At 52.1% G+C, this 26,680-nt stretch overlaps 2 protein-coding genes and 1 long non-coding RNA gene across 28 annotated transcripts in view; 1 reads left to right on the forward strand and 2 right to left on the reverse strand.

Moving 5' to 3' along the window:
• Positions 1-317: 317 nt before the first annotated feature.
• On the reverse strand, positions 318-6,395 carry NAT9 (N-acetyltransferase 9). 22 transcript variants are annotated; one of them, XM_028835496.2, is made up of 8 exons: positions 6,299-6,395; positions 5,839-5,884; positions 5,655-5,740; positions 3,347-3,456; positions 2,672-2,815; positions 1,987-2,046; positions 1,731-1,825; positions 318-1,629 (listed from the first exon to the last, which is right to left on the reverse strand). In XM_028835496.2, the coding sequence occupies exons 3-8, from the start codon at positions 5,729-5,731 to the stop codon at positions 1,495-1,497; spliced, it is 621 nt and encodes a 206-aa protein (XP_028691329.1). In that variant the 5' UTR covers positions 5,732-5,740; positions 5,839-5,884; positions 6,299-6,395; the 3' UTR covers positions 318-1,494.
• A 131-nt stretch (positions 6,396-6,526) lies between these two features.
• Positions 6,527-26,680, forward strand: part of TMEM104 (transmembrane protein 104) — a 64,782-nt gene continuing 44,628 nt past the window's right edge. For 3 of the 5 annotated variants that reach the window (XM_001089622.5, XM_077972686.1, XM_015120280.3), the window contains exons 1-7: positions 6,527-6,605; positions 7,307-7,418; positions 17,020-17,141; positions 20,074-20,155; positions 21,765-21,861; positions 22,514-22,594; positions 26,257-26,356. In XM_001089622.5, the coding sequence (XP_001089622.2) occupies positions 7,374-7,418; positions 17,020-17,141; positions 20,074-20,155; positions 21,765-21,861; positions 22,514-22,594; positions 26,257-26,356 (527 nt within the window). In that variant the 5' untranslated portion in view covers positions 6,527-6,605; positions 7,307-7,373. Of the gene's footprint in view, positions 6,606-7,269; positions 7,419-17,019; positions 17,142-20,073; positions 20,156-21,764; positions 21,862-22,513; positions 22,595-26,256; positions 26,357-26,680 lie in introns of all 5 variants that reach the window. The other 2 variants (XM_077972684.1, XM_077972685.1) reach the window with 1 other exon arrangement.
• Positions 6,537-22,352, reverse strand: LOC144335933 (uncharacterized). The gene is made up of 2 exons (XR_013407226.1): positions 21,180-22,352; positions 6,537-7,720 (listed from the first exon to the last, which is right to left on the reverse strand). It is a non-coding gene; the product is annotated as an uncharacterized LOC144335933 (long non-coding RNA).

Below are 26,680 nucleotides of genomic sequence, written 5' to 3' on the forward strand. Positions count from 1 at the left end.
TGTCCGCAGACCAGTCACTATCTGGCCATCTGTTCCTTGTTAGAGGAACCATCCAAAACCCTTATCACAACAGCACCCTGTTCAGCTGACCTGTCCCCACCCCACCCTTGCTTCTACCCTTTGACCCCTGACAGATTCCCCCTGACAGGGGTTGTGGAGGGGCCCCTCCCTACCTCATCTGCCAGATGGGGAAGCCCTGGGGGACCTTTGACTCTTCATTAACCTGAAGACTGGTGGAAGGAATGGGTGGCCTGGAGGGAACTCCCATTGCTGAGGTACACGTGGAACGAAGGGAGCCACAGCAAACAACACGTTCATTTTATGATGTTCGTTTTATACTGAGGCATGTTTTCAGTTTCAGTTTTTCACATGCAGTCTGGTGTGAGACTCCAGGATCAAGGGGGTTCGGAGGCCTTAGGCAAGTCACCTTACTTATTTAAGACTGTTTCCCCGCCTGGAAAATACCCTGCAAGCCTCCTGTGGTTGTGTTTTGAAAGCATGCCCGGCCTTTCTTGACAGCCACCCCAGATGATGGCAGGGCATGGAAGACTGTTAGGAGTCAGAGTGCCCCCTTCAGGTGGAGGGAGACTGGGCCAGCTCTACTTTGTAAGCCGTGGGTGCCAGGTAGCCCGGCCACCCTGAGCTTGTGCCTCCACTGCCCCCATGTGGCCAGTCAGGTGCAGCTGCTCCTAGAGGTGCAGGGTGAAGAGCAGATGTGAGAGCACCAGAAGGACATAGCTGATGGCCTGACGCTGTCTTCAGGAGGGCACCCCGAGGGGCCTCTGCTTCCTCAGTGTACCCTGAGCTTCATCAACAGAGGGGTGTTCTCCGGCCACAAGGAGCTGTATCCAATACTAATGCCTTTAAACTCAAGACTGGCTCCAGGAGACAGGAGGAGGGACGCTAGGTTGAGGGGCCAGGCCACACTCTCTCTGGACCACCTGCTGTTCCCGGGTCAAGCTCCCAGGGTCACAGCAGCCTGCTTCTGCAGGACAAGAGGACCAAGCTGCCCTTGAGTAGACACGGAGGCTGGGCCTCCTGGTAGCTCTTGATACAGACTAAATGGGAAAACTAGGAAAGCTGGCCATGCTTGGAGCTTCACTCCCAGCCAGGGCAGCACCTCTGGCCTCCAAGGAGAAAGGTCTCTCCACTCCCATCCATGCTCCAGGTACCCCTGCACCTCCAGCTCCCACCTTCATCCCAACATCTCCCATGGATTCCTGCCCTCCATGCCAGTTTCCTAGAGTCTGGGTCTGGCTTTGGCCAGGAGGGGAGAAGAGAACTGGCCCTGGCCCTGGCCCTGGAGTCTGCTCAGCCACACCACCAGCTGGAGGGAGGCCACAGCAAGCCCTGCCACAGTCTGAAGGGCCCCGAAAGGTGATTCCCAGCCTGGGGCTGGGCCAGGAGCACTCTCCCAGTGCAGGGCTCTGGTCTTTGGAGTGCGTGGGCCCAACACCCTGCTCACAAAGGGTGGCTGCCCACAAGGCCCAGCCATCAGCAGGGCTCTGCCGACCCATCTCTGTAAGGCTTCTCTTCCACGTGGCTGGTCTGCTCCAGAAGCCACTGATGCTCGGACTCACTCACTGTCAGTCGGAGGGTCACTTCCTGAAAAACGCTGCTCGCAGCTACCTACGTGAGCCAGAGAGAACAAAGCCTGCTAAGTTACAGTATTAACACCACCAGGCCCACCACCCAGGTCTAGGCCCCACTCCGCCCAAGGACATCCTTACCTGCTCAAAGTGAAGTTTCTGGAACATCCGGATGCTTGGTTCATTTTCTTGCCCAATTTTAGCCTCAAACTTGGTCAGACCCAGTGTGGTCATTCCTCACAGAGATGAGAGAGGGGCAAGTAAGGAGGCGCCTATCCCCACCCCTCCTGTCCCAAGCTGCAGAGGAGGAACCTTCACCTGCCCCCAACCCTCAGACCTGAACAAGGTTCACGTGGGGCCTGGCCACTTCCCGCATTGTCTGCTCACACTTTCTTACCATAAGACAGCATCGCGAGAACGGCCTCAGTGCCAAGGCCCTTACCCCTGCAGCTGGGCTCTAGGAGAAACAACAGGAGTGGCACTGATGCTATGTGCCAGGCTCCAGTGTGGGCACTTGACAGACACCATCTAATTCTCAACAACTCTGAAGTTGCTACTATCATTACCATTCTGCAGACGAGGAAACAAGCACAGAGAAGTGTGAAAGGCCTCACAGCTTGCAACCCAGCAATTTGACTTCAAAGCTGACTCCTTTACCTCATGGAGTCAGTATGCTGCCTCACGGGGATAGTCAGTAGCCACCTGGGGGAAACTGAGGACCAAGAAGGAGCAGAAACAGGAGGGCCTCCCCCTGTAATATGATAAGATGCTCCAGAGAAGACCATTTATTTTCTGAGGGTCCCCAAGCCCACCCCAAGTATGGGACTGACCATCCTTGAATCTACCCCATACCAAGGGTTAAGTTCACGCCTAAGTACAAGGAGTAAAGTGATGTGCCTGGGGGTGTACCACCAGGCTGAGGGGGGCTAGGTGGGCAGGCTGCCCAGCCAGGCCCTGGGCTCACCAACATGGAGCCTCCCAGTGAGCCCTGTGAGTGCCCACCCTATGCGGCCTCTGCAGGCTCAGGGTCAGCATATCTGACAGCCAAGAGTTGGGGGAAGGCAGGGCTAGGTGAAACAAACCTGCAATCATGACCTCGATCTCCCCCAAGGTGGGGTCTTCTAGATCTGTGAGGAAGAGGTTCACATCTCCCACCATGCAACTCTCTTCGGTGGCGCCTGGCTGGGCCTGCCACTTCTCGGCATCCAGCACAATGAAGGTACACTCTGAGGAGGAGGTGACAGGGCTATCACACACACTTCCCAGAGGAGAGAAGAGAGGATGGTATTCCTACCCAAACCAGAGCACTGCAGACCAGCATCTCTGAGTCTGCCAGGAGAAGAGGGGGTCCCAGAGCTTCCTTCAGCTCATTACAAAACTCCAAATCTGCCTCCTAAAGAAAAAGCCTCTCCAACCAGCAACCAAATTCTAAGACAGCAGGGAAGACAGAGGAGCACGGTCACCACACTAGGCTGTGGTGAGGGATGTGAGGGGCAGGGTGGAAATTTACAGCCAGAGCCCCAGATGCTCTACTTTCTCTAAATCCTTCCAAGCCCAACGCAGTGCGTGGGGAAGAGGACAGAAGGGTCAGCCACAGGGACTGGCTTCAGGGGCATGAGAATACAGGAGTTCCAGCACCTTTCAGGCTTTTCACAAAACTTCTGTAGCCGGGACTGGGAAAGGGAGGGAACCTGGAGACTGACTGTGGATCAGCCCTCCCAGTACCAGGGCTAGGGGGAGTGGGGGGCACTCCTCACTGTCTGCATCTTCCCGCCAGCTGCGCTGCATGGCATACTCCTGCTCCAGGGTCAGCGGCTCTGAGGCTGTCAAACGCTGCAGCTCCTCTGATTTCATCCACTCGTGATACCTGCTGGGACAGAGGGGTGACCTTAGACACGGAGGACTCATTCAGAGGCATATATCTGACACCTTATAATGTGAGGGTCCAGAACCCCACAGGGCTAACATAGGGCTCAAAGAAGACCCAAAGGGTTATGACTGCTCCTAAGGCAGGGGCCACAGGCACAAGACCCAGAAGCAAGCTAGTCTTACACGAGAACAGCAGGAGGAGTCAGTTCTATCTGTCCAACTTCCTATCCTGTCTCGGATCAGTGCGGAGGAGCAGTCTGAAACCAAACATTCTTCAAATTCCAGAAGGGGAAGTATATGGCAAGCAGACCTCAACAAAGGCGGCTGGACAGATCCCCACAAAGTTAGGGCACCAGGAACCCTCAAACCGAACACTATAAGTAGAGAATACCCAGCTACAGCACCCCTATCCCAATCTACCAGCCATGTGCCAACTGCCCCCACAGGAATCCCATCAGGACTCAGTCCTGGCCTTTCGAATGGTAGATATCACAACTCATCAGCTCAGAGTTTAAGGACAAGCTAACATTAAGTCTCCAAGAACTGAACATAATCCCTGGCACCAGGGAAACATCACTAATTTATGATAAGGTGAAAAGACAATTTCTTTTTCTTACACATTTTAGTTTACATAAAGCAATTCCTTGCTGAAAGGCCAAAAAGAAAGCTGAGAGAAAGAAAGGGAAGAGGATGGGCAGCTCCTTCCAAGGAAGTCACAGTCCCCAGCTTCTGCTATTTTTTTTTTTTTGAGTTTCACTCTTGTTGCCCAGGGATCACAGGCATGTGCCACCACACCCAGCTAATGTTTTTGTATTTTTAGTAGAGACGGGGTTTCTCCATGTTGGTCAGGCTGGTCTCTTTTTTTTTTTTTTTTCTGAGATGGAGTCTCCATCACCCAGGCTGGAGTGCAGTGGCGCGATCTTGGCTCACTGCAAGCTCCGCCTCCTGGGTTCATGCCATTCTCCTGCCTCAGCCTCCCAAGTATTAGGGACTACAGGTGCCCGCCACCATGCCCAGCTAATTTTTTAATATTTTTAGTAGAGACGTGGTTTCACCGTATTAGCCAGGATGGTCTCAATCTCCTGACCTTGTGATCTGCCCACCTCAGCCTCTCGTGCTGGGATTACAGGCCTGAGCCACTGCGCCCAGCCTTTTTTCTTTTCTTTCTTTTTTTTTTTTTTTTTTTTTTTGAGACAGAGTCTTGCTCTGTTATCCAGGCTGGAGTGCAGTGGTGTGATCTCGGCTCACCGCAACTTCCCCCTCCCCGGTACAAGCGATTCTCCTGCCTCACCCTCCCAAGCAGCTGGGATTACAGGTGCCTGCTACCAAGCCCAGCTAAGTTTTTTGAGTTTTCTTAAAGACAGGGTTTCATCATGTTGGCCAGGCTGATCTCGAACTCCTGACCTCGTGATCCAACTGCCTCAGCCTCCCAAAGTGCTGAGATTACAGGAGTGAGACACCCGGCCTTTTTTTTTTTTTTTTTTTTTGAGACGGAGTCTCGCTCTGTTGCCCAGACTGGAGTGCAGCAGTGTGATCTTGGCTCACTGCAACCTCCGACTCCCTGGTTCAAGCGATTTCTCCTGCCTCAGCCTCCCGAGTAGCTGGGATTACAGGTGCCTGCCACCAAGTCTTGCTAATTTTTTGTATTTTTAATAGAGACGGCGTTTCATCATGTTGACCAGGCTGGTCTCGAACTCCTGGCCTCATAATCCGCCCGCCTCAGCCTCCCAAAGTGCTGGGGTTACAGGTGCCAGCCACTGTGCCGGCTTTTTTTTTTTTGAGACAGGTTCTTGCTCTGTCACTCAGGCTGGAGTACAGTGGTGCAATCACAGCTCACCGCAGTCTTCAGCTCCTAGGCTCAGGCAATCCTCCCACCTCAGCCTCCCTAGTAGCTGGGACTACAGCTGTGCACCACCATGCCTGACTAATTTTTATATTTTTTGTAGAGACGAGGTCTCGCTATGTTACCCAAGCTGGTCTCGAACTCCTGGGCTCAAGCCATCCTCCTGCCACAGCCTCCCAAAGTCCTAGGATTACAGGCGTGAGCCACGGCACCCAGCCTTTTTTTTCCCCCCTCATATGTAGTCATTTCTCACAACCAATGTTTCTTCTTAGGGGAAATAGCCCTGAGACTGGGGCTGTACCTTACATAGCTCTGGATGCTGCTACGCGCCCTATGTCAAGCAGGAAAGATACCTGGGCACATGCTCCGAGGTGTAGGGTACAAGTACCACCTTCTTCCCCAGCAGCATGGTGTTCTGATTCAACCTCATGGTAGCAGCCTGCATGCAGAGAGGGAGAGCAAAGACTTCAGGACCCTGAATTTCCTCCAACTTTGGGTGGGCGCTCCGGCGTTCCTGCTGGGGCTAAGTTGACTTACGTCATTCTTTCCTTCCAGACACTCCAGAGAATAGACTCCAAAAATTCTTGCAAGAAAGAGAACCGGGCTGGTTAAGGATAATTAAACAATCTTTGACTTCCACCCCAGGGGGCCAAGCCTGGGCTCCGTTTCTGCCGGTTCCTTCCGTCCACTCCCCAGAACTTCGATTCCTCAAACCCAAGCACCAAGTACCAAGCCTTATCTCCAGAGCTCCCATTACTTGCCCCAGTCCAGGGATTCCAACCCAGAGTCAGCTTTCAGCCCTGCCTTAAACCTGCTTCCAACCTCACCGTGGCGACCACCCCACGGGGCTCTGCCCACTCCCTCCTCCCCGCCCCCGACCACTTCAGGGTAAGGCGGGCTTAGTCTCAGGCCCTCCCCTTTAAGTGGCGTTCTAGACCACTCTCCTCGACCCTCCAACCACGCGGACCCGGGTACTGCCAAGCTCACACCCACCCACCACCGACGAAGTCGTCCACTGCAGAAGGGGTGATCCACCTCCTCCAACCAGCCACTCTCCCAGGCCCGACCGGCTGCCGCCCCTCCCGCATGCGCGTGACAGCGCGCCCCGCCCACTTCCGCCATGCTGACGGCAGCCGCCTTGCCCCAATCCCGGTCCCGCCCCCGCGAGACGCCCAATCAGCGCGCCCGAAGAAGGTGGGCTGCGGGGCGGGCGCATGCGCGCTGCGGACGCTGGTGCGGGACAGCTGGCGCCGGCAGCAGCCTACCGGCGGGAGGTGGTGGCTTCGGAGCTGGCTGTGCTGCAGGTGTCGGGTCGGGTCGGGTCGGGTCGGGTCGGGTCGGGACGGGCGAGAGAGGACTGGACGGGATGGGATAGGTTGGGGCGGGGCGGGGCTGCATCAGACTCGGGACTCCTCCAGGAGGCAGAGAGAGGGAGAGGCTGGGAGTGGGGCTCTTGAGAAAAGAGGGAGCTTTGAGGGTGGGGAACCCTAAGAGATTAGGTTGGGCCAGGGAGTGGAGGTCCCGTTAAGAAAAGAAGGCCTTAGGGCCTTGAGTGGGGTTGGAGGGGTAATGTAGGAAAGCCCCCAGCTCCCTGCCCTAGGCAGAGGCGGCAGACAGTTCCTTGGGCTCCCCTGTGTGGTAGCGAGCTCCTGGTTCCTGGAATTAAATGGGGATAACCACCCCAGAGCGTGGAAAGGGGGCTCTTGTGGTGAGTGAGACTTAGTGGCTTTAGAGGCCCCTTCAATCACTTGCACTCCGAGCAGCATTGAAAACATCCGTGCTGGGCACAGAGCAGTGCCATGCACAGCAAGGGAAAAGTTAGAAGAAATCGTCCAGATTTCTGTCATCCGGGGTGACCCCTCCCTCGGGGTTGAGTCTTGTGACAGATACTGAGGCCCTAAGTGTCTGTGATAAAAGAACCAGAGGTGGTGGGGGAAGTCTACAAGCCTCCTCCCACCCCTATCTCAGTCCATCCGACAGGTGAACTCCGCTCTTTTGTTTTAAGGAGCTGCAGCAGCCGCCGCCCCTGCACCTAAGGAACCTCGGCTGCCAGCCCTTCCTCACTTTTGGAAATGGCGGGTGAAATTACAGAGACCGGGGAACTCTATTCTTCCTACGTAAGTGTGACTTATAGAACCTTTTGCTCACTGAAGTGTTCCTGGCTTCTAGAAAAGCACACTGCTTCCTGGGGATGGGACTAGTGAGTGCTGCTGCTTGAGCAAACAGTGGTGGAAGCAGGATGGGGGAGTTCTATGGGGCAGCGGCTACATGGCTACTCTGGTGGCTCAGAATGTAAGTCAGATTTATTCTCTTTTTAAGGTGTTTGTCAGAGTGGTCAAACCAAATAAAATCGCCGTGCTGTTTGTAATGTTAATCCTGGGCGAGGTGCGCGCGGTGGCTCACACCTGTAATCCCAGCACTTTTTGAGGCCCAGGTGGGCAGATGTCCTGAGGTCTGGAGTTCAAGACCAGCCTGGCCAACATGGTAAAACCCTGTCTCTACTAAAAATACAAAATTAGCCAGGCATAGTGGCATGTGCCTGTAATCCCAGCTACTCGGGAGGCTGAGGCAGGAGAATCACGTGAACTCGGGAGGCGGAGGTTGCAGTGAGCTGAGATCGAGCCATTGCACTCCAGCCTGGGCAAAAGGAGCGAAACTCCGTCTCAAAAATAAATAAATAATGTTCATCTCCAGGCTACCACTTGCCTGCAGTGCTGCCCTTCAGATGAACAGTGATTGACAGCTGTTGACTCTGGGTTTTGCTCATCTCAGTAGTTGGAAACCACTTTGATCTTTACTGAATTTTAAATTGCACAACTTTTATAGTCTTGGATGGCGTAAGAAGCAGCGAAAGCATACAAAGACTTCTTTTTTTTTTTTTTTTTTTTTTTTTTTTGAGACGGAGTCTCACTCTGTCGCCCAAGCTGGAGTGCAGTGGCGCAATCTCGGCTCACTGCAAGCTCCGCCTCCCGGGTTCACGCCATTCTCCTGCCTCAGCCTCCCGAGTAGCTGGGACTACAGGCGCCCGCCACTGCGCCCGGCTAATTTTTTCTATTTTTAGTAGTGACAGGGTTTCACCATGGTCTCGATCTCCTGACCTTGTGATCCGCCAGCCTCGGCCTCCCAAAGTGCTGGGATTACAGGCGTGAGCCACCGCGCCCGGCCCAGCATACAAAGACTTCTAATTACAGTTTGGTGGACTCTGCAATTAGAACAGCTAGCATGATTGATTTCACTGTCTTAGGTCTGTGTTGCCTCTCGCTGCCCCCAACACATACTCAATTTCTCTTCTCTATGTAACGTATAATTGGTCATAGTTGTTACATCACAGGGCCATCTTGTCTGGATAAGTAGCCAGAGGGTTGGAATAATCAGATGGTTGACTCAGGTTGTTACCAACTATCCCAGGCAAAAGCAGCACTGCCCTAAGTAGCAAGAGTCTTCTTTCTAGAACTTGACCTGCCTTCAACAGCTGCCCTGCCTTGTACATAGCTTCCTAGCCTGGGGATCCCTGGTCTTTTTCTGCTAGCTTCACAGACTAGCATTGTGGTATGATGGACAAGGAAGTGTCTCCACAAGGAAGTGTCTTAGAGATACTTCCTTCACAGCTGGAAGAAAGCCTTCCTGATTCCAGAGTCTTCCTATTGGGCCTGTGCCATTCATGTGTGGCAGTAAAGGAACCTTCTTCACCCTTCACCTCTGTAATTTCTCAGGGGAAGTGTTTTTTTGTTTTGTTTTTTTGTTTTTTGTTTTTTTTTTTTGAGACAGAGTCTCGCTCTGTCGCCCAGGCTGGAGTGCAGTGGCGCGATCTCGGCTCACTGCAAGCTCCGCCTCCCGGGTTCACGCCATTCTCCTGCCTCAGCCTCCCGAGTAGCTGGGACTACAGGCACCGCCACCACGCCCGGCTAGTTTTTTTGTATTTTTAGTAGAGACGGGGTTTCACCGTGTTAGCCAGGATGGTCTCTATCTCCTGACCTCGTGATCCACCCGTTTCGGCCTCCCAAAGTGCTGGGATTACAGGCTTGAGCCACCGCGCCCGGCCTTTTTTTTTTTTTTTAAAGACAGAGTTTCACTCTGGTTGCCCAGGCTAGAGTGCAATGGCGCAATCTCGGCTCACTGCCTCCGCCTCCTGGGTTCAAGCGATTCTCCTGCCCCAGCCTCTCAAGTAGCTGGGACTACAGGCTTGCACCACCACGCCTGGCTAACTTTTTGTATTTAGTAGAGACAGGGTTTCACCATGTTGGTCATGCTGGTCTTGAATTCCTGACCTCAGGTGATCCACCTGCCTTGTCCTCCCAAAGTGCTAGGATTACAGCTGTGTGCCACTGCACCCAGCCTCTCAGGGGAAGTCTTTCATGAACCCTGGAATGGAATGAATAGTGTCCCTCTCATTTGTGGAATTATGTAACAGCTCTCAGCCTCCTGCTGTCAGGGATGAAATCTCCATGCTGTCTATTAATATAAAAGTCACCACAGTTCCTGCTTTTTCTTACAACATCTGTAAACTTAAAGATAAGGAAATGAGTCATCCCTGTAACTAAGTTTTGTAAGGAAAACACTTTGATATGTCCCCATTTCTTGTATGTCCAGTTGTTTAAGGGGTCCTTTCACAGGTCACGTGCCCACAGGAAATCAGGAAGTTAGGCCCGCAAGCTTCAGTGCCCTCTGCCCCTTTTTATTCTCCATCTCCTATGTGTTTTATTTCGTTCAGGGTCTTTGTTGCCCAGAGGGCCAGCTCTGGGCATTGGCCATAAACAAGTGCTTGTGTTCTTTTATCCTGCTGGTGAAGAGAGATGTAGGGAGGAGGTGGGGTGGGGTGGGGATGATGTGGCATCAAACAGGAGGTATAGTGGTCAGTGTTCTGAGGGGAGAAGACGCCTGCTTCCTAAGGGTTCCTTCACTCCCCCATCCTGGAACAATTCTTGGTCCTCTGTAAGACCAGAAGAGTTTGTTGTCACTGAGCTCAGATAAGCTGTGGAACTAACTTGCTGCTGATGCTGCTCTGACTACCCCTGCAAGCCCCAGCTCAAGACAATGTGAACAGAACTCTGCTCTGGCTGCCTTGGGAAACCAAGAAACGGGGCATGTAATTCATACATGTGCTTCAGCCCATGGTCATTTACAAGACAAAGCCTCTCCTTAGTTCTTTATTGCCCATTCATTTTGAGTTCTTTTCCCCTTCAGGAGTTCCAAGGATGTTCGCTTTAGCTTGAATTATTCTGCCTAAAATATTTGTAACAAGTAGATGAGCCACCTAGGTGGCTCAGATGTCCCACTCTCTCAAGGATAGTGCTGAACACAAGAACATGGTTCAGACAGGTACATGTCCCCGTAAGGGATCTCAGGACAGGCATGTCTGTTTCTCCATTTATGAGGACCAGGAGTGACACAGAACTGAAGTGGTTGTCGTGTGATCAAAATACAGGATGCCGTAGGTCACGCCCGACAGAAGGGTCAGCCACTGAGGGTGCCTCTGCCTGCTGGTTCCTGCTCAAGATTGTTGTGGTTGCTTTCGAAGGAGAGAGTGCTTGTTTCACACCCTGAAATCCTAGTCATTGCTTCCGCATCTTTGCTGCCTTCTGTTTCCTTTGACAACTGTCAGAGGGGAAGCTGTTGAAAGATACTGGTGACATCTGCCCCATGCAGGTCATGAGTGAGGCTGCTGGGTGGAGGTGAGGCATGTGGGATGCTGCACTGAGCTCTCTAGAGCATAGGAGAGCAGGCCAGCAGTCCCAAGGAGCGGTGCCTGTGCCTCCTCCAGTGCAGCCACAGAGGAAGAGGTGAGAATTGGAGGTAACTCAGTTTAGGACACATGTATTGGTCTTCATGATCGAGACTGCAGTAGAGCCTGTTCCTCAGCTTTCTGCCACTACTTCCCAGAGTCTGGCCCACAGAACCGTCCCACGACCAACAGAAGAGAAGGTCTCCCTTCTTTTCCTTCCCCACAACCCCTCCTGACCCAGCCAGTGGCTCAGCCCAGATTTGCTTCCTGCCTCTATGTCTGCTCCTTGTGATTGGCCCTCACTGATTACCTTTACAGAAGGTAAAGAGGATTGAATGCTTACCAGGACTGCCGCAGTCCTGAGAAAGCAGAGAAGTCCTACATTACCCTGTAGGATTCCCTGAGCGCCCACTAAACATACAGGGCTTGCTTTGGAACTGAAAAAATTGCAACAAAGCAAGACAACTGCAGTTACCCATTTCTGCTCTCAGCTGTAGTTTCTCTCTTCATTCATTTCTTTGTAAAGTTCTTAAAGGTCCATAAGTTTCTTTTGGGAGCATGCTTATTTCGTTGTACCTCTACAGCAGTGGTTGTCAACTAGTGGTGATTCTGCCCCTCAGAGGACAGTAGGCAGTGTCTAGAGGCATTTTTGATTGTCAGGACATTAATGGTTGGAGAGAGGTTGTTACTGGCACCTAGTGGACAAAGGCCAGGGATGTTACTAAACATCCTACAATGCACAGGACAGGCCCCTATCATGAAAAAAGACCTGGCCCCCAAATTTCCACAGGGCCCAAGCTGAGAAACCCTGATCCACAAGAGACCTTTGACTTTTACATCCCAAGACCTTTAAGCTTCCCTGAATTTACAAATGCCTCTTCTACTGTTTAGTTTCCCCATAAAACTTTTGCCCAAGAACCATTACTTTCTTTGTTTTTCTTAAGACAGGGTCTCACTCTGTCACCCAGTGAGCAATTACAGCTCACTGCAGCCTTGACTTCTGGGCTCAGGCGATTTTCCCATCTCAGTCTTCCAAGTAGCTGGGACTACAGGCGCTTGCCACCATCCCTGGCTAATATTTCTTATTTTTTGTAGAGGCAGAGTCTTGCTACATTTCCTAGGCTGGTCTCAAACTGCTGGACTCAAGCCATCCTCCCAACTCAGGAGTGCTGGGATCACAGGCATGAGCCACCATACCTAGCCTAGAACTATCACTTTCTTATGCCTCTTTGCTTTCTCTTTGCTTCCATTATGGGAAATCTTTCTCCATAAAGAAATAAGGTTTTTATCCCTTTGTAAGTATTACTGCTTACAGAAGTGATAAGCAGAGCACAGAGCTGCAGGGAGGGCAGATGTTAGGTTGTCTGCTGGGGTCTGTTCTGTTAGTGCCCTGCTCCAAATGCTCCAAAACATCCAACCCCCGTCCCATCCCAAAGGGCTCTGCGCAGTCTGACTGCAGCCTCTTCCAGCCCTGCCCCTGCCCAGCTTACTGTGCTTCAGCCACACAGGCCTTCTGAAAGCTCCTCCAGCCTACCTGCCTCTTTCCCACTGTAGGCCTCTGGACTGGGAAGTCTCTCCCTCGTCTGTTGCCTGGGCAGCACCTTCTCATCCTCCATCTCCCTTCCTGGGGTATCCACTGTTTCCAGTGCTTTCCCACTGTGTCTTCTCACAGCGCCCTGATTCTTTGCTTCATAACGCCTCTCTCAAGCTGAAACCGTAGTTGTTTTCTTCCCAGGCTGGAGTGCAGTGGCATGATCTCAGCTCACTACAACCTCTGCCTCCCGGGTTCAAGTGATTCTCATGCCTCAGCCTCCTGAGTAGCTGGGATTACAGGCGTGCACCATCATGCCCGGCTAATTTTTTGTATTTTAGTAGAGATGGAGTTTTGCCATGTTGCCCAGGCTAGTCTCGAACTCCTCAGCTGAGGCAATATGCCCACCTCAAAGTGCTAGGATCACAGGTGTGAGCCACCGCACCTGGCCTGTAGTTGTTTTCTTGTTGTCTGTCTCCTCCTTAGAATGTAGCCCCATGAGTTCAAGGGCCATATCTATCTGGTTTATTATCATCCTCAGTTCCAAGCACAGGGCCCAGTCTGTAGAAGGCTCTTGTTGGTTGTTGAATAAATGAACAGAACTGAACTAGCTAGATGACCCATTCCCACCCTTGTACACACGAGCATGAAAGTGCCAGTGATTGAAACTAACCTCAGCAAAAGTAAACATGAGTTAGTTATAGACATTCACAGTTACTGTGAAAAGCCAGAACTTCCCATTCAGAAGACCAGCAGTGGGCTGTGTGTTCCCTGTCTCGCCCAGCTTCTGCCCTCAAAATTATTCTAGCAGCACCACTCTGAGCCAGGACTCCCAGAGGGGAATCATATCATGATGATGATGTGACCCAAGCAAGGCAGTAGGAAGATGATTCAAACTTGTTTTCATCCTTCTGGGATTTGTCTGTGGGATCAAATTGAGGTTGCGGACTGGGCGCAGTGGCTCACTCCTGTAATCCCAGCACTTTGGGAAGCCGAGGCGGGTGGATCACCTGAGGTCAGGGGTTAGAGACCAGCCCGGCCAACATGGCGAAATGCTGTCTCTACTAAAATTACAAAACTTAGCCAGACATGGTGGTGGGTGCCTGTAATCCCAGCTATTCCAGAGGCTGAGGCAGGAGAATCGCTTGAATCTGGGAGGCGGAGGTTGCAGTGAGCCAAGATCACACCACTGCACTCCAACCTGGGCAGCAGAGCAAGACTCCGTCTCAAAAAATAAAAATTGAGATTGTGATGTCCAAAACTGGATGATGAAGACTCTCAGCCTCACGTCAGAGATAACCCAAGCAGGGTCCAATGCAATCAGCTGGGTGTTCCCATCTCCAGCCTGTGTGCCAGGCACCCTGAGAAATGCAGAAAGAAGTGAGACACAGCCCACAGTCACAGTGAGCTTCATGTTTAGTAACACGGAAAAGAGAAATATGCCAATATCTGAAACCCAAGAGAGGGCAAAAGAAGTGTTATTGCCACAAGGATTCAAAGGCGGGAGGCAGGACAACTTTGGGAGCCTGGGAAGGACTTTGTGGTAGAAGTTGCATTAGAGGCCGGGCGCGGTGGCTCACGCCTGTAATCCCAGCACTTTGGGAAGCCGAGGCGGGCGGATCATGAGGTCAGGAGATCGAGACCATCCTGGCTAACACAGTGAAACCCCGTCTCTACTAAAAATACAAAAAATTAGCCGGGCGTGGTGGCGGGCGCCTGTAGTCCCAGCTACTCGGGAGGCTGAGGCAGGAGAATGGCGTGAACCCGGGAGGCGGAGCTTGCAGTGAGCACTCCAGCCTGGGCGACAGAGCGAGACTCAGTCTCAAAAAAAAAAAAAAAGGCCGGGCACGGTGGCTCAAGCCTGTAATCCCAGCACTCTGGGAGGCCGAGGCGGGCGGATCACGAGGTCAGGAGATCAAGACCATCCTGGCTAACACGGTGAAACTCCGTCTCTACTAAAAAAATACAAAAAACTAGCCGGGCGAGGTGGCGGGCGCCTGTAGTTCCAGCTATTCGGGAGGCTGAGGCAGGAGAATGGCGTAAACCCGGGAGGCGGAGCTTGCAGTGAGCTGAGATCCAGCCACTGCACTCCAGGAGTCTCAAAAAAAAAAAAAAAAAAAAAAAAAAGAAGTTGCATTGGAATGGGCCCTGAAGGCTGGGTAGGAGTTGAGGGGCTGGGGAGATGGCACGAGAGGGCTTTGGTCCTGTGCCAGGTATTCACGTACTGCAGGCAGAGAGCTTTCCTCTCCACAGGGTGGCCTCCCTTATGTCCTGCTCTCAAATGTCCAGTTAGCACCTGCTGGGAAGCCTGTCTTTTCTTTTCTTTTTTTTTTTTGAGACGGAGTCTCGCTCTGTCACCCGGGCTGGAGTGCAGTGGCCGGATCTCAGCTCACTGCAAGCTCCGCCTCCCGGGTTCACGCCATTCTCCTGCCTCAGCCTCCTGAGTAGCTGGGACTACAGGCGCCCGCCACCTCGCCCAGCTAGCTTTTTTTGTATTTTTTAGTAGAGACGGGGTTTCACCGTGTTAGCCAGGATGGTCTCGATCTCCTGACCTTGTGATCCGCCCGTCTCAGCCTCCCAGAGTGCTGGGATTACAGGCTTGAGCCACCGCGCCCGGCTAAGCCTGTCTTTTCTAACCACTGCCCAGCCCCTCCTTCCCCCAGCCAATAGCCCCAAGGCGGGAGTTGGCCATCTCTATTTCTTCATGCTTTTTTTTTTTTTTTTTTTTTTTTTGAGATAGAATCTCGCTCTGTCGTCACCCAGTCTGGAGTGCAGCGGCGCGATCTTGGCTCACTGCAACCTCCACCTCCCAGGTTCAAGCAATTCTCCTGCTTCAGCCTCCTGAGTAGCTGGGATTACAGGCACACACCACGGCCCGGCTAATTTTTGTATTTTCAGTAGAGACAGGGTTTCACCATGTTGGATAGGCTGGTCTCAAACTCCTGACCTTGTGATCCACCCGCCTCAGCCTCCCAAAGTGCTGGGATTACAGGAGTGAGCCACTGCACCCGTCCTCTTCATGCTTTAAAAAAAAACATAATTGACCGAGTCTGGGAGAATGGGCAGCAATTTGTGTGTTTCTGATCACAAATTCAGCATGTGGCTATCTCAGAAAACTTTTAAAATAAAGAAAAGCGCATCTTTCTAAGAACAGGAGGAGAAAATGAGAAACGAGTGAGCATTCCCAGAGATGGGGTGTTTGTCTTTTTTAATGATCAGAAACAGGTGGTAAAGCATACGGTAAGTCGCCCAATTTAGCAGAGTACAGGAAGACCAGTCAGGAGTCTACTGCACCAGTCCAGGCCAGAAAGACTCATTTGAATTGTAAATAAGGATAGGAGCCAGAGTTAGCCACCAAAGAAGTTCCAGAAATAAAGTCACTAGGACTGCGATCTGGGGGGGAAGGAAGGAGGATGGGGCTACTAATGGGGTGTCTAGGTGTAGGTGACTAGCAGGCAGCTGGACTTGAGGTCTGCAGAAAGGTTGATACTAAGAGAAATACACGAGGAAAGGAGGCGTGTGCTTGGTGGAGCCTGCTGATTGCACCAGTAAAGGAAGCAGATGATGCCAAAATAAGGGTGGGCTTCTGGGAGGGAGGATTGGCAGGGGAGGAGGCTGGGGGATTGGAGAGCGTCACAGAAGGGTAGGGGCTTGGGTCAGACAGGAAGTTCACGGTTCAGATCTTGGAAAGAGAATCATTGTAAACTGTGGGTTGGTTTAAAAACCTGAAGTCAGTGACCTGAGAAATCACCCTGAAGTTGGGTGGGCAAGCAGGGAGGGAAGAATGGGGAGTGGCTGCTAATGGAAATGGGTTTTTTTGGGGGGTGATAAAATGGAATTAGCTGGTGGTGCTGGTCACACAACCTTGTGAATGTTACTAAAACCCACTGATGTATGTACTTTAAATGGGTGGATTTTATGGTATGTGAATTATATCTCAAATTTATTAAAGAAAACCTGAAGTTGATACGGGGAGGGGGTGGAGAAAGGGAAGCATGAATATCCATGTCCCAAAGGACAATGGCAAGGACCTTGAGCCCACATGCTCAGTGGTCTTGGAAAAGTGGGTGTTTCTTCGAGGTCAGCATTATGCGCTCACCTTCATGCCAGGTACCCCGCCTGTCGTGCTCTGACCCCAGGAAGCCTACAGCCTGGTTGAGCAGAGTGCTAGCATCTGCGATGCAGCTTTAGGAGGGGACGGCAGTGATGACAGTAGGAATAGAGATGAAACTGAACCCCAGGGCTTGAGTCATCCACGTATTCATGTTTGGTTAACAGGCTCTATGGTTGCAAGGCCTGGCTCCTTAGACCCCGGGTGTAATTCTCCTGTCCTGCCTCCTTCCCTGTCTAAAGTCTGGCCTTCTGGCCTCCACAGCGGTGCCATCACTAGGGTTGTTCCTTGGGAACTGTTAAGGGGAGATGTTGATTAAGTTCTGGGCTTGAATGTCGCCTCTGTCGGTTCCAGGTTGGGCTGGTGTACATGTTTAACCTCATCGTGGGCACGGGTGCACTCACCATGCCCAAGGCCTTCGCCACCGCCGGGTGGCTCGTCAGCCTCGTCCTGCTGGTGTTCCTGGGCTTCATGAGGTGAGAGGCAGTGGGGGCTTTCCCACAGGGGCCAGGAGTGGAGCAGGAGGCAGTCGGCCCAGGAAGCCCGAACATGAGGGCACTGAGGGGTGGGAAGACCTGTCTACCCCGTCTCTAGCTCAGTGAGTCCCTGCCAGGGTAGTCAGAGAGGAGACAGTAGTCACAGAGGCCTCCTGGTGGCTTGTGTTAGTGGAGCGGTTACACAGCCCTGGTCAGATAAAAACCTGGACGTCCACTAGGCTTTGGAATGTTTCATATGATGCTGGCCTATTTCTTCCCTGGCAGATTTACCTCCCCTGCTATTAAATGTATGCTTTATTAACATTACCATCAAGTTTTGCCATCTGAGAAAATACCACCCAGCCACAGAAAAAGAATCTAACAAACATTTAAGGTGATATGGGAAATCAGTTTGGAATTTAGAATTTACTTAAGGTAATTCACAAATTAGGTGATAAACACACGCCTGGGTGCATGATCAAGCATGGCACTCGCCTGTCGTGTACCTCCCCAGGTCTTTAGGGACGCCTACTCCTTGAGCCAGGTGTGTGGGCCTCACCAGCCGGTGCTTCAGGGAGGGTGGGTTCCACCTGTGGCTCTTCTCAGGATTCCCACACACGTGGGGACGGGACGGGTCTGAAGTCGTCAGCAAGTGCCCCAGGCCAGGAAGGGATTTAGGACTAGGCACTTCCATCCTCAACCAGGTAGGAATCCACAAGCTGCAAAAAAGAGATGGGAAGGAGCACCTGGAAATACCTCCCCTGAGAGAAGCGACCCCCGATCTGTGCACCAAGCACCCTTCGGGGTACTGAGGGAGCCTCACCAACAACAATCTCTGCCTGTGCAGACTTGACTTTATTTTGTGGGGAGACAGACAGTGAGCAGTGAGGATGATAAATGGGTAAATTGAAGAGTGAGCTGGAAGGCAGTGAGTGCTGTGGAAAGAGGAAGGCATAGCAGGGCAAGGGGACTAAGATGCCGGGTGAAGCAGGGTTAGGGAGGGCTGCATCTAAGTGAGGATCTGAATGGGGAGGGGGTGGGTGCTGGTGGAAGGATGAGACGGAGCTTAGTAGTTGGAGCAAACTAAGACGTACAAGAAGCTGAATGGGATAGGAAAGCACCCATGGTTTTCAGTTTCTTCATGCATTTCTTTTGGGGAGTTTTTAAGAGTGAATCTTGGCCGGGCGCGGTGGCTCACGCCTGTAATCCCAGCACTTTGGAAGGCCGAGGCGGGCGGATCACAAGGTCAGGAGATCGAGACCATGGTGAAACCCCGTCTCTACTAAAAATAGAAAAAAAAATTAGCCGGGCGCAGTGGCGGGCGCCTGTAGTCCCAGCTACTCGGGAGGCTGAGGCCGGAGAATGGCGTAAACCCGGGAGGCGGAGCTTGCAGTGAGCCGAGATTGCGCCACTGCACTCCAGCCTGGGCGACAGAGCGAGACTCCGTCTCAAAAAAAAAAATAAAATAAAATAAAAAAAATAAATAAAAAAAAAAAAATAAAAAAAAATAAAAATAAAAAAATAAAAAAATAAAAAAAAAAAGAGTGAATCTTGGGGCAGTATTGGTTCATTATCTACTGTGAGCCCTGGCAGCCAAGAGCTCTAGAAGTCTTTGTCCTTACATGACTCTGCTGTCCCCTTTAAAGGACCTTCAGCACAGGCAGCCATCGAATGGGAAGTGTTCATTAGGGGCTCCCAGGCAGGGGGCGCCACACCCCGCTCCTTGCTCAACCCATTTGTGTTTGAACGTGATCAATGAGTTGGCCTTCCGCAACCATGAGAAGTCTCTTTATGCCTTAATTAAGATTGATTTTAATTTCACTTCCAAAAAGAAGGGTAAATCCAAAGCCCTTAAAATGGTCACTTAGGCAAGATAATGAGAAACCTTTCTTGGAGATGCTGAGGCAGTTGGAATGGGGGTTTCAAAGCTGGCTGCTCCCCGAGAGTGGGAGTGAGTGTGGGTTTAACTGATGTGGGGCCAAGCGACTCCTCTGCCTCCTGCCACCTGACCTCGGGGCGAGCAGTCAGCCCCCCATCCCTTGTCAATACTCAGGGAGGGGCAGGGGTGAGTCTGATGGCAGAGCTGTCCTGGCCTCAAGAAAGCAGGAGATGAGTGTTCGTCCCACGCTGTTCCATGGCAGAGATGGATCCATACCTCAGGTTTTATTAGCAGGAAGGCAGCCCACTTCTGTATTCTCCGTTAACAAAAGCATTCATGCATTCCAGCTGTCATCTAGGTCTCAAGTTTCTTTAAGAGGAAAAGAAAAGATGATTTTTCCAATCTAGTCTGACTTCTCGGCAAGCATCTGATGCCACCTCCCAATCTCCCTTTCGAATTGGTCCGTAGAAGTGCAAGCTTATTTTAATATTAGCCAGATTATTTGGAAAGTAAAAAGTACTGCCAAAGAAAAAAGGGATGGATTCCGGAGCCGAGTGCCCATTTCCAATTATCCATGCCTGTGCTCCTTCCATTAGTGTATGTAATTGGGAGGTGACCATTTGCCTGTGTCCTTGCAAGGTGAGGTGAAAGCTGCCTGCTGTCCTTCCAGAAGCTGGGGGGACCCTTTGTGAGGCAGCCTCCCCTCACTGAGAGCATCCTTTGGCATCTGTCCCCCACAGCCCCTCCTGGGTGTGCAGCACAGCTTGTCCCAGCGTTGCTTCTGCCCCCAGCTCCCTCTCTCCTTTGGGTAGTTTCCCTCCCATCACTCAGCTCACGCCCCTCTCTCTCGTGCACCGGAAATACGTTCTCACCTTAGACAGCAACATCAAAGCACGCACACCTTTTTACCAGGTAAAGCCCATCTCTAGGGAACAGCTCTCAGGAAAGAAAATGGTCCGGGCTGGTGGGTCTGGTCTTACAATGGTGTCTCCCTTCTCTCTGTCTCCTCCAACCTCCTGTCTGCCTTTGGTGCTGGGCACTTGGACCCCTCAGCTTCGTGACCACCACCTTTGTGATAGAGGCCATGGCCGCAGCCAACGCGCAGCTCCGCTGGAAGAGGATGGAGAACCTCAAGGTGTGTGTGTCTCTGGGCTATGCCTCTGTTCCACCAGCTACCCAACAGGCGGTCTCAGCAGCCCATTCTTTTCCTCTCAGTGCACGGCGGGCTCTGTCCACAGCACTGCTCCCGGACCCCAGTCCCAGAGCTGAAGCTTAATAGCCACCTAAAGCTTAAAGCACAGATGGAGCCTCTGCCACTTTCCCGTCTCAGCCTCAGGCCCTCCTACCCCCACCCGCACCCAGCTCAGCTGTTTGAAAGCTTTGTACCCAGGAACTGTGCTGTTTCTTCTTCCGGAGTGAGTCTCCACCACCTCTAATGGGGCAGCATAGCTGTGCTGAGAGCTTCCTAATCAGATACAGATACCCTGCAGAAAGAACACGGGGGCCAGTGCGGTGGCTCACACCTGTAATCCCAGCACTTTGGGAGGCCGAGGCAGACGGATCACTTGAAGTCAGGAGTTCAAGATCAGCCTGGCCAACATGGTGAAACCTCATCTCTACTAAAAATACAAAAGTTAGGCCGGGCGCGGTGGCTCAAGCCTGTAATCCCAGCACTTTGGGAGGCCGAGACGGGCGGATCACGAGGTCAGGAGATCGAGACCATCCTGGCTAATATGGTGAAACCCCGTCTCTACTAAAAAAAAATACAAAAAACTAGCCGGGCGAGGTGGTGGGCGCCTGTAGTCCCAGCTACTCGGGAGGCTGAGGCAGGAGAATGGCGTAAACCCGGGAGGCGGAGCTTGCAGTGAGCTGAGATCCGGCCACTGCACTCCAGCCTGGGCGACAAAGCGAGACTCCGTCTCAAAAAAAAAAAAAAAAAAAAAAAAAAAAAAGTTAGCCAGGCGTGATGATGTGTGCCTGTAATCCCAGCTACTCAGGAGGCTGAGGCACAAGAATTGCATGAATTGGGAGATGAAGGTTGCAGTGAGCTGAGATTGTGCCACTGCACTCCATCCTGGGCGACAGAGTGAGACGGTATGGAGTGGCAAGTGTCTCAAAAAGAAAAAAGGCACAGTGGCTCATGCCTATAATCCCAGCACTTTGGGAGGCCGAGGTAGGTGGATCACCCAAGGTCAGGAATTCAAGACCAGCCTGACCAACATGGTGAAACCCCATCTCTACTAAAAATACAAAAATTAGCTGGCCGTGGTGGCAAGTGCTTGTAATCCTAGCTACTCGGGAGTCTAAGGCTGGAGAACCACTTGAACCTGGGAGGCAGAGGTTGCAGTGAGTTGAGATCGTGCCATTGCACTCCAGCCTGGGCGACAAGAGCAAAACTTCATCTCAAAAGAAAAAAAAAATAAAAACAAATGAAGCAGGTTCACCATTGTCCCAGGGCTTTTCTGTAGAGTTCCGTGCTCTTTTTTTTTCTTTTTCTCTTTCTTTTTTTTCTTTTGAGACAGGGTATTCACTCTGTCACCCAGCCTGGAGTGCAGTGTTGCAATCACGGCTCACTGCAGCCTCGATCTCATAGGCTCAGGTGATCCTCCCATCTCAGCCTCCCAGGTAGCTGGGACTACAGGCACATGACACCACACCTGGCTAACATTTTGTATTTTTTTGATGTGCTCTTTTGTTTTCCTTTGTTTTTCTCCCTCCTCCTCATCCATCCTACCGCCTCCCAGGAGGAGGAAGATGACGACTCCTCCACAGCCTCAGACAGCGATGTTCTCATCCGGGACAACTACGAGCGGGCAGAGAAACGGCCCATCCTGTCTGTGCGTAAGTCTTGGGGTCCTCACGGGTCCGCACTTCCCTCTGGGCCACAGGGTTCCCTTTCTTCGTGGAGAGGCCCTGGGGAGTCTCCCCGCAGACTCTGGCATTTCCTGCCCCTGGTTTCTGATGCAGGCCCTGTGGTAGACTCAAAAGATCACAGGGTTTCAGTCCTGGGCACAGGCCTGGCCCCTGCTGGCTTAGCCATTACTCAGATTTGCTGCTTGGTGAGTTCCTTGACCTCTGCACCTCAGTTTCCCCCCACCCCCCTTCCTGTTGCTGAGATGATTAAATGCCTGGTTCCTTGCCTGGTGCACCCTGGAAGCTTGAGTAAATGTCGTTCTGTGGCATCGCTTCCTCCTCCTGCCCTGTGCCCTCATGTTCATATATGCCCCTGCCTTGCTGCCTCCTTCCTGGTCGGCTGGGTTGGGCTCCAATGCCTGCCCTCCCTTTCACCCCAGCAGGAGCATCTCTGAATTCCCTTTAAAAAAAAAAAAAAAGACTGTTAAACCATGTCAAGCAGGAAACATTAGGAAAAGTTTTCTCGAGTTTGGACACTTGGGGATTTCACGGTTTAAATAATTCAGTGAGGTCCACACCACCCTCCGAAGCTCTCCCCGTGAAGAACCACTTCCTCTTTGTTGTTCTTTTGGCTCCACAGAGAAACGTGGATCTCCCAACCCATTTGAAATCACAGACCGGGTGGAAATGGGACAAATGGCCTCCATGTTCTTCAATAAAGGTAGAAGTTCTTTTGGGGGTGGGGTGTGGGGAAATGGGGAGCTGGTGCTTCCCTGCAGACCTGCGCCCTTGTAATGAGGGCTCCACCCTGACAGCCAGACCATGGGGCAGAGCAGGTGGTAGAGCTGCTCCCTCAGCACCTGGAAGCCACCTTGCTGACCTGTTTTCCTCGATTCCTCCCTCTCTGTGGGCATTAAAAACAAAGAGGCAGCTTCTTTAGTGGAAGTCAAGAACCCAAGGAAGCTACTCCAGCGGAGGTCAGGAACCCCAGGCAGCTACTCCAGCGGAGGTCAGGAGCCCCAGGCAGCTACTCCAGCGGAGGTCAGGAGCCCCAGGCAGCTGCTCCAGCGGAGGTCAGGAGCCCCAGGCAGCTGCTCCAGCGGAGGTCAGGAGCCCCAGGCAGCTGCTCCAGTGGAGGTCAGGAACCTGAGGCAGCTACAAAAGAAGCTTTTTCCTTTTCCTGCAAAGGAAGCTGATGGAGGCCACTGATGGTTTTGCACCTCCTGCTTGATTGCCTCTGACCTTGCCCTCTTCTGGCCGATTCTGTCTAGAATAACACCTTCTGACAGCGATGGGATCTGCTACACGCACGCCTGGGTCTGGTTTCCCAGTGGCCGGCAGAGGGCGCCAGGAGCCCACACCCAGGCTTGCCAAGTGAGACCGGAGCCCTAAAGTGTGCTGGTGAATCTGCTCCTTCCTGGGATCTGGCTACAACCATAAGGGAGCCACCCAACTCTGGGGTTGAGTTGTTGGGTGTTCCAGCGACATCTTATGTCTCATGGCAAATCTGGTTCTTTTGGAATATGAGCTATTTAAGAGTTTAGTGGCCGGGCACGGTGGCTTATGCCTATAATCCCAGCACTTTGGGAGGCGGGCGGATCACTTGAGACCAGGAGTTGGAGACCAGTCTGGCCAACATGGTGAAACCCCATCTCAAGTGAAAATATGAAAGTTAGCTGGGCGTGGTGGTGCACACCTGTGGTCCCAGCCATGCCGGAGGCTGAGGCACAAGAATCACTTGAACCCGGGAGGCGGAGGTGGCAGTGAGCCAAGATCACACCACTGCACTCCAGCCTGGGCTGCAGCGTAAGACCTTGTCTCAAAAAAAAAAAAAAAAGAAAAGAAAAGAAAAAAGAGTTTAGTTTTCAATGCCCAGACCTGTTTATTTCCATTTCATTGAGAGTCACATTCTCAGTTCATCCTTCCCCTTGCAACTGTCTTGGAAGATTTTCTGCCCCTTTGTCAAAGCCCCATTTGTCGAGTGGGCTGCCCTACCAGTTCTTTCTAGTCTTAAATGTGACTGCACTTAACTTAGAGCCGGGGGGGACTGTAGGAACTAGAATCTCCTTGACTGCTTTTAGGACATTAAGCATTTAGTTTGTCATTGGCGAAGCAATGTGATTATCAGCCAAAGGCAGCCCTAGGGCCTGGTTCACCCTCCCTGCTGGACCGGCCTCACAGAGGGTTTTCAGAATTCAGCAAAACCAACTGGTCAGGTTCAGCCCACATCTGTGCTTCTCCTTTGTTCCATTTCTATCCCTCCCGTCTCACCAGCCTGAGCAAGCATAAGCGTTTCCTCCTGGCAGCCACGCAAAGTCCCCTTCCAAATGCAAGCTTTAAAATAAAGTGCACATTGGAAGGAAGACGCATGCCTTTTAAACCTCCTTTCTCATTTTCGGGTTCTGCAATCTGCCCTGATTTCTGTAAGAATTCTGGGAACCAGCAGTTTTGCCTTTTTTCCCCCCACCACAGACTAGACTCTTAATTTGCCCAAATCTAATGGAAAATAAAGACGTTTGTCTGAGACCAGCCTCACACTTAGAGGGAGTCTCCTTCTCTACCCCAGAGTTTCTCCAGCTCAGTCCTGTTGATGTTTGGGCTGGGGAATGCCTCGCTGTGGGCCTGTTCTGTGCGTGGTAGGGTGCTGAGCAGCATCCCTGGCCTCTGCCTGCTAGTTGCCAGTAGCACCTCCTACTTATGACAGTCAAAACTGTCCTCAGACATTGTCACATGTTCCCAGTAGGGTCTGGGAGGCAAAATCACCCCAGCTGAAAACCTCCGCTCTGCTCCGTTCCTGAGTCACAGGCTGCCAGATTGTCATCTTCTCCCTTGGTGGGGCTGCCTCCTCTATAGGAGGCTCCCTTAGAGTCCCAGCTCATTTCTTGTCATCAGAAATGCGGGCCTGGCCATTGATGTCTTCTCAGGAAGTTCATTGATCCCTTATTTTGTGTCTAGTAATGAAGTTTATTGACCAGGGAGGGCCAATGGCAGTTTGTAAACAGAGCCAGAGTCCATTGGCAGGTGGAGGAAAGGCTGGGAGTGGGGTGGGGGACAATGTGTCCCCTCAGAGCAGAAAGCAAGCTGGAGTGCAGGCTGTACCTGGAGCCCGGGCCTGAGTGACAGGCTAACCCCAGAGGCCACTAAGCTTGGACATCAGGCTATCTGACATGTCAGGGAAGGACATGCCATATTCAAGAAGTGGGTGCTGAGGCCTCCTGGGTCCCCTTGAGGATCACGTTTTCTTAGTCTTTTCCCCGCCAGACTCCTAGGAACAGAGCTGACCTCACATGGCCCAGGAGTAACATGTCCTAGGCTTTCCCTTGGGGACCCTGCAGGCTTTTCTGAGCCACCAGGATTAAAAAGGAACTGTCACTTCATTTTTCTTTATGTTCTCAGAGAAACCAGCAGCTTGAGACCAGTGACATCAAAAACGTGAGCCTCAGTCTGAGCAAGGGTGGAGACTGGTTGTCTGGGCAGTAACCCTTAGGTCGTAGGGCCCTGCCACTCTTTTCAGAGCCATTGCACCTGGCTTTTCTATCTGGAATCATTTATGGAAGATGGCCCAGGTGGGATTCTTATCCTCACAAGTTAGGAGACGTTCATGGACTTGCCGGGGTCCTGAAACAAGTCTGATGGGATTAGGACTAGAGCCCTGTGTTCCCAGCTTCTCGTTCAGCCTCCTGCAGGAGTGGGAGGGGACAAATGTCGCCTCTGCAGTGGGTGTGTCAGTGTCACGCACTATCACTGCTGTCCCTTGGGAGTGCTTCCCGTAAGAAGGAAATGGGCCTGTCTTGAGCACCATCTCCCCAGCACACCAGACCACCACGTGCTTGGGATCAGTCAGATTCAGAATGAGGCACTTGGCCTTTGGAAATCCAGGGCTTTTTGCCCTTTGGATCCCAGCTTCAGAGAGCTGGGCTATTTTCTGTCAACTTCTCTTTGCTTCAACTCTTTTAGTAGCAATCTCTTGTCTTAGAGCCCGGTGTTGGCTGACACCAGAGGGGGCCACCAGCCCTGATGCACCCCGGGGGTCAGGCTCCTGACTCGGGGCATCTCTCCTCCCTCCTCACTCCCTGGCCATGCCAAGCCTCACACTCATCGTGCACCTATCTGGCTTCAAAATCTCTCTGAGCCTCCCAGCCTTGTTGAGTCCTCTCAGGTGAGAGTCATGAGCCGATCTGTCTCTTGTCAGCATCACAGTGTAGCCAGCCAGAAAAAGAAATAGGACTTTGGGGTCATTTTTCCACTTTTTGTAGAAAGTTAACAGCTCAGAGAACTGAAAGCTATGAAAGAGGTAGAGATTTAGTCAAAAAAAAAAAAAAAAAAAAACAAACATGCAGACATCTCTTTGTAGCTGCCTGACTGATGGCTGTGTTCTTTCAGTGGGGGTCAACTTGTTCTATTTCTGCATCATCGTTTACCTGTATGGGGACCTTGCCATCTATGCTGCTGCCGTGCCCTTCTCCCTCATGCAGGTGACCTGGTGAGTACCCTCCTGATCCCCAGGCTGGCAGTAGCCAAAGGGGCTTCCTCGGCCAGTCAGAGCAGAGCGTCCAGGGGAGAAGCACCATGCCAAGTGAGTTCATTGCATCTAGGGAATGCAGATGCCCAGGCCCTTTTCTGCACAGACCACAGCCAGCCATGCTGTCTGTCCTTAGCTCATGTCACTGTCCCCTTCCCTGCCCCACTAGGTTCCCACCAAGGGCTCCTGAGTCATTGGGAAGTGGTGCTGCAGGAACAAGGAGGGCGCGTCCTCAGAGATGCATCCCGCAAAGTGCTTTGTGAAAAGTCTGATTGTTGATGCTCA

Source organism: Macaca mulatta, chromosome 16 (genome assembly GCF_049350105.2).
Source record: "Macaca mulatta isolate MMU2019108-1 chromosome 16, T2T-MMU8v2.0, whole genome shotgun sequence".
Taxonomy (NCBI): Eukaryota; Metazoa; Chordata; class Mammalia; order Primates; family Cercopithecidae; genus Macaca; species Macaca mulatta.

Coding starts and splice junctions, on each gene's coding strand:
- NAT9 (XM_077968629.1), bottom strand. CDS start 6,389: ATGCGGGAGGGGCGGCAGCCGGTCGGGCCTGGGAGAGTGGCTGGTTGG. Junction 5,906..6,294: donor GACGACTTCGTCGGTGGTGG/GTGGGTGTGAGC, acceptor ATCCTTAACCAG/CCCGGTTCTCTTTCTTGCAA. Junction 2,816..3,346: donor CTGGCGGGAAGATGCAGACA/GTGAGGAGTGCC, acceptor CCTCCTCCTCAG/AGTGTACCTTCATTGTGCTG.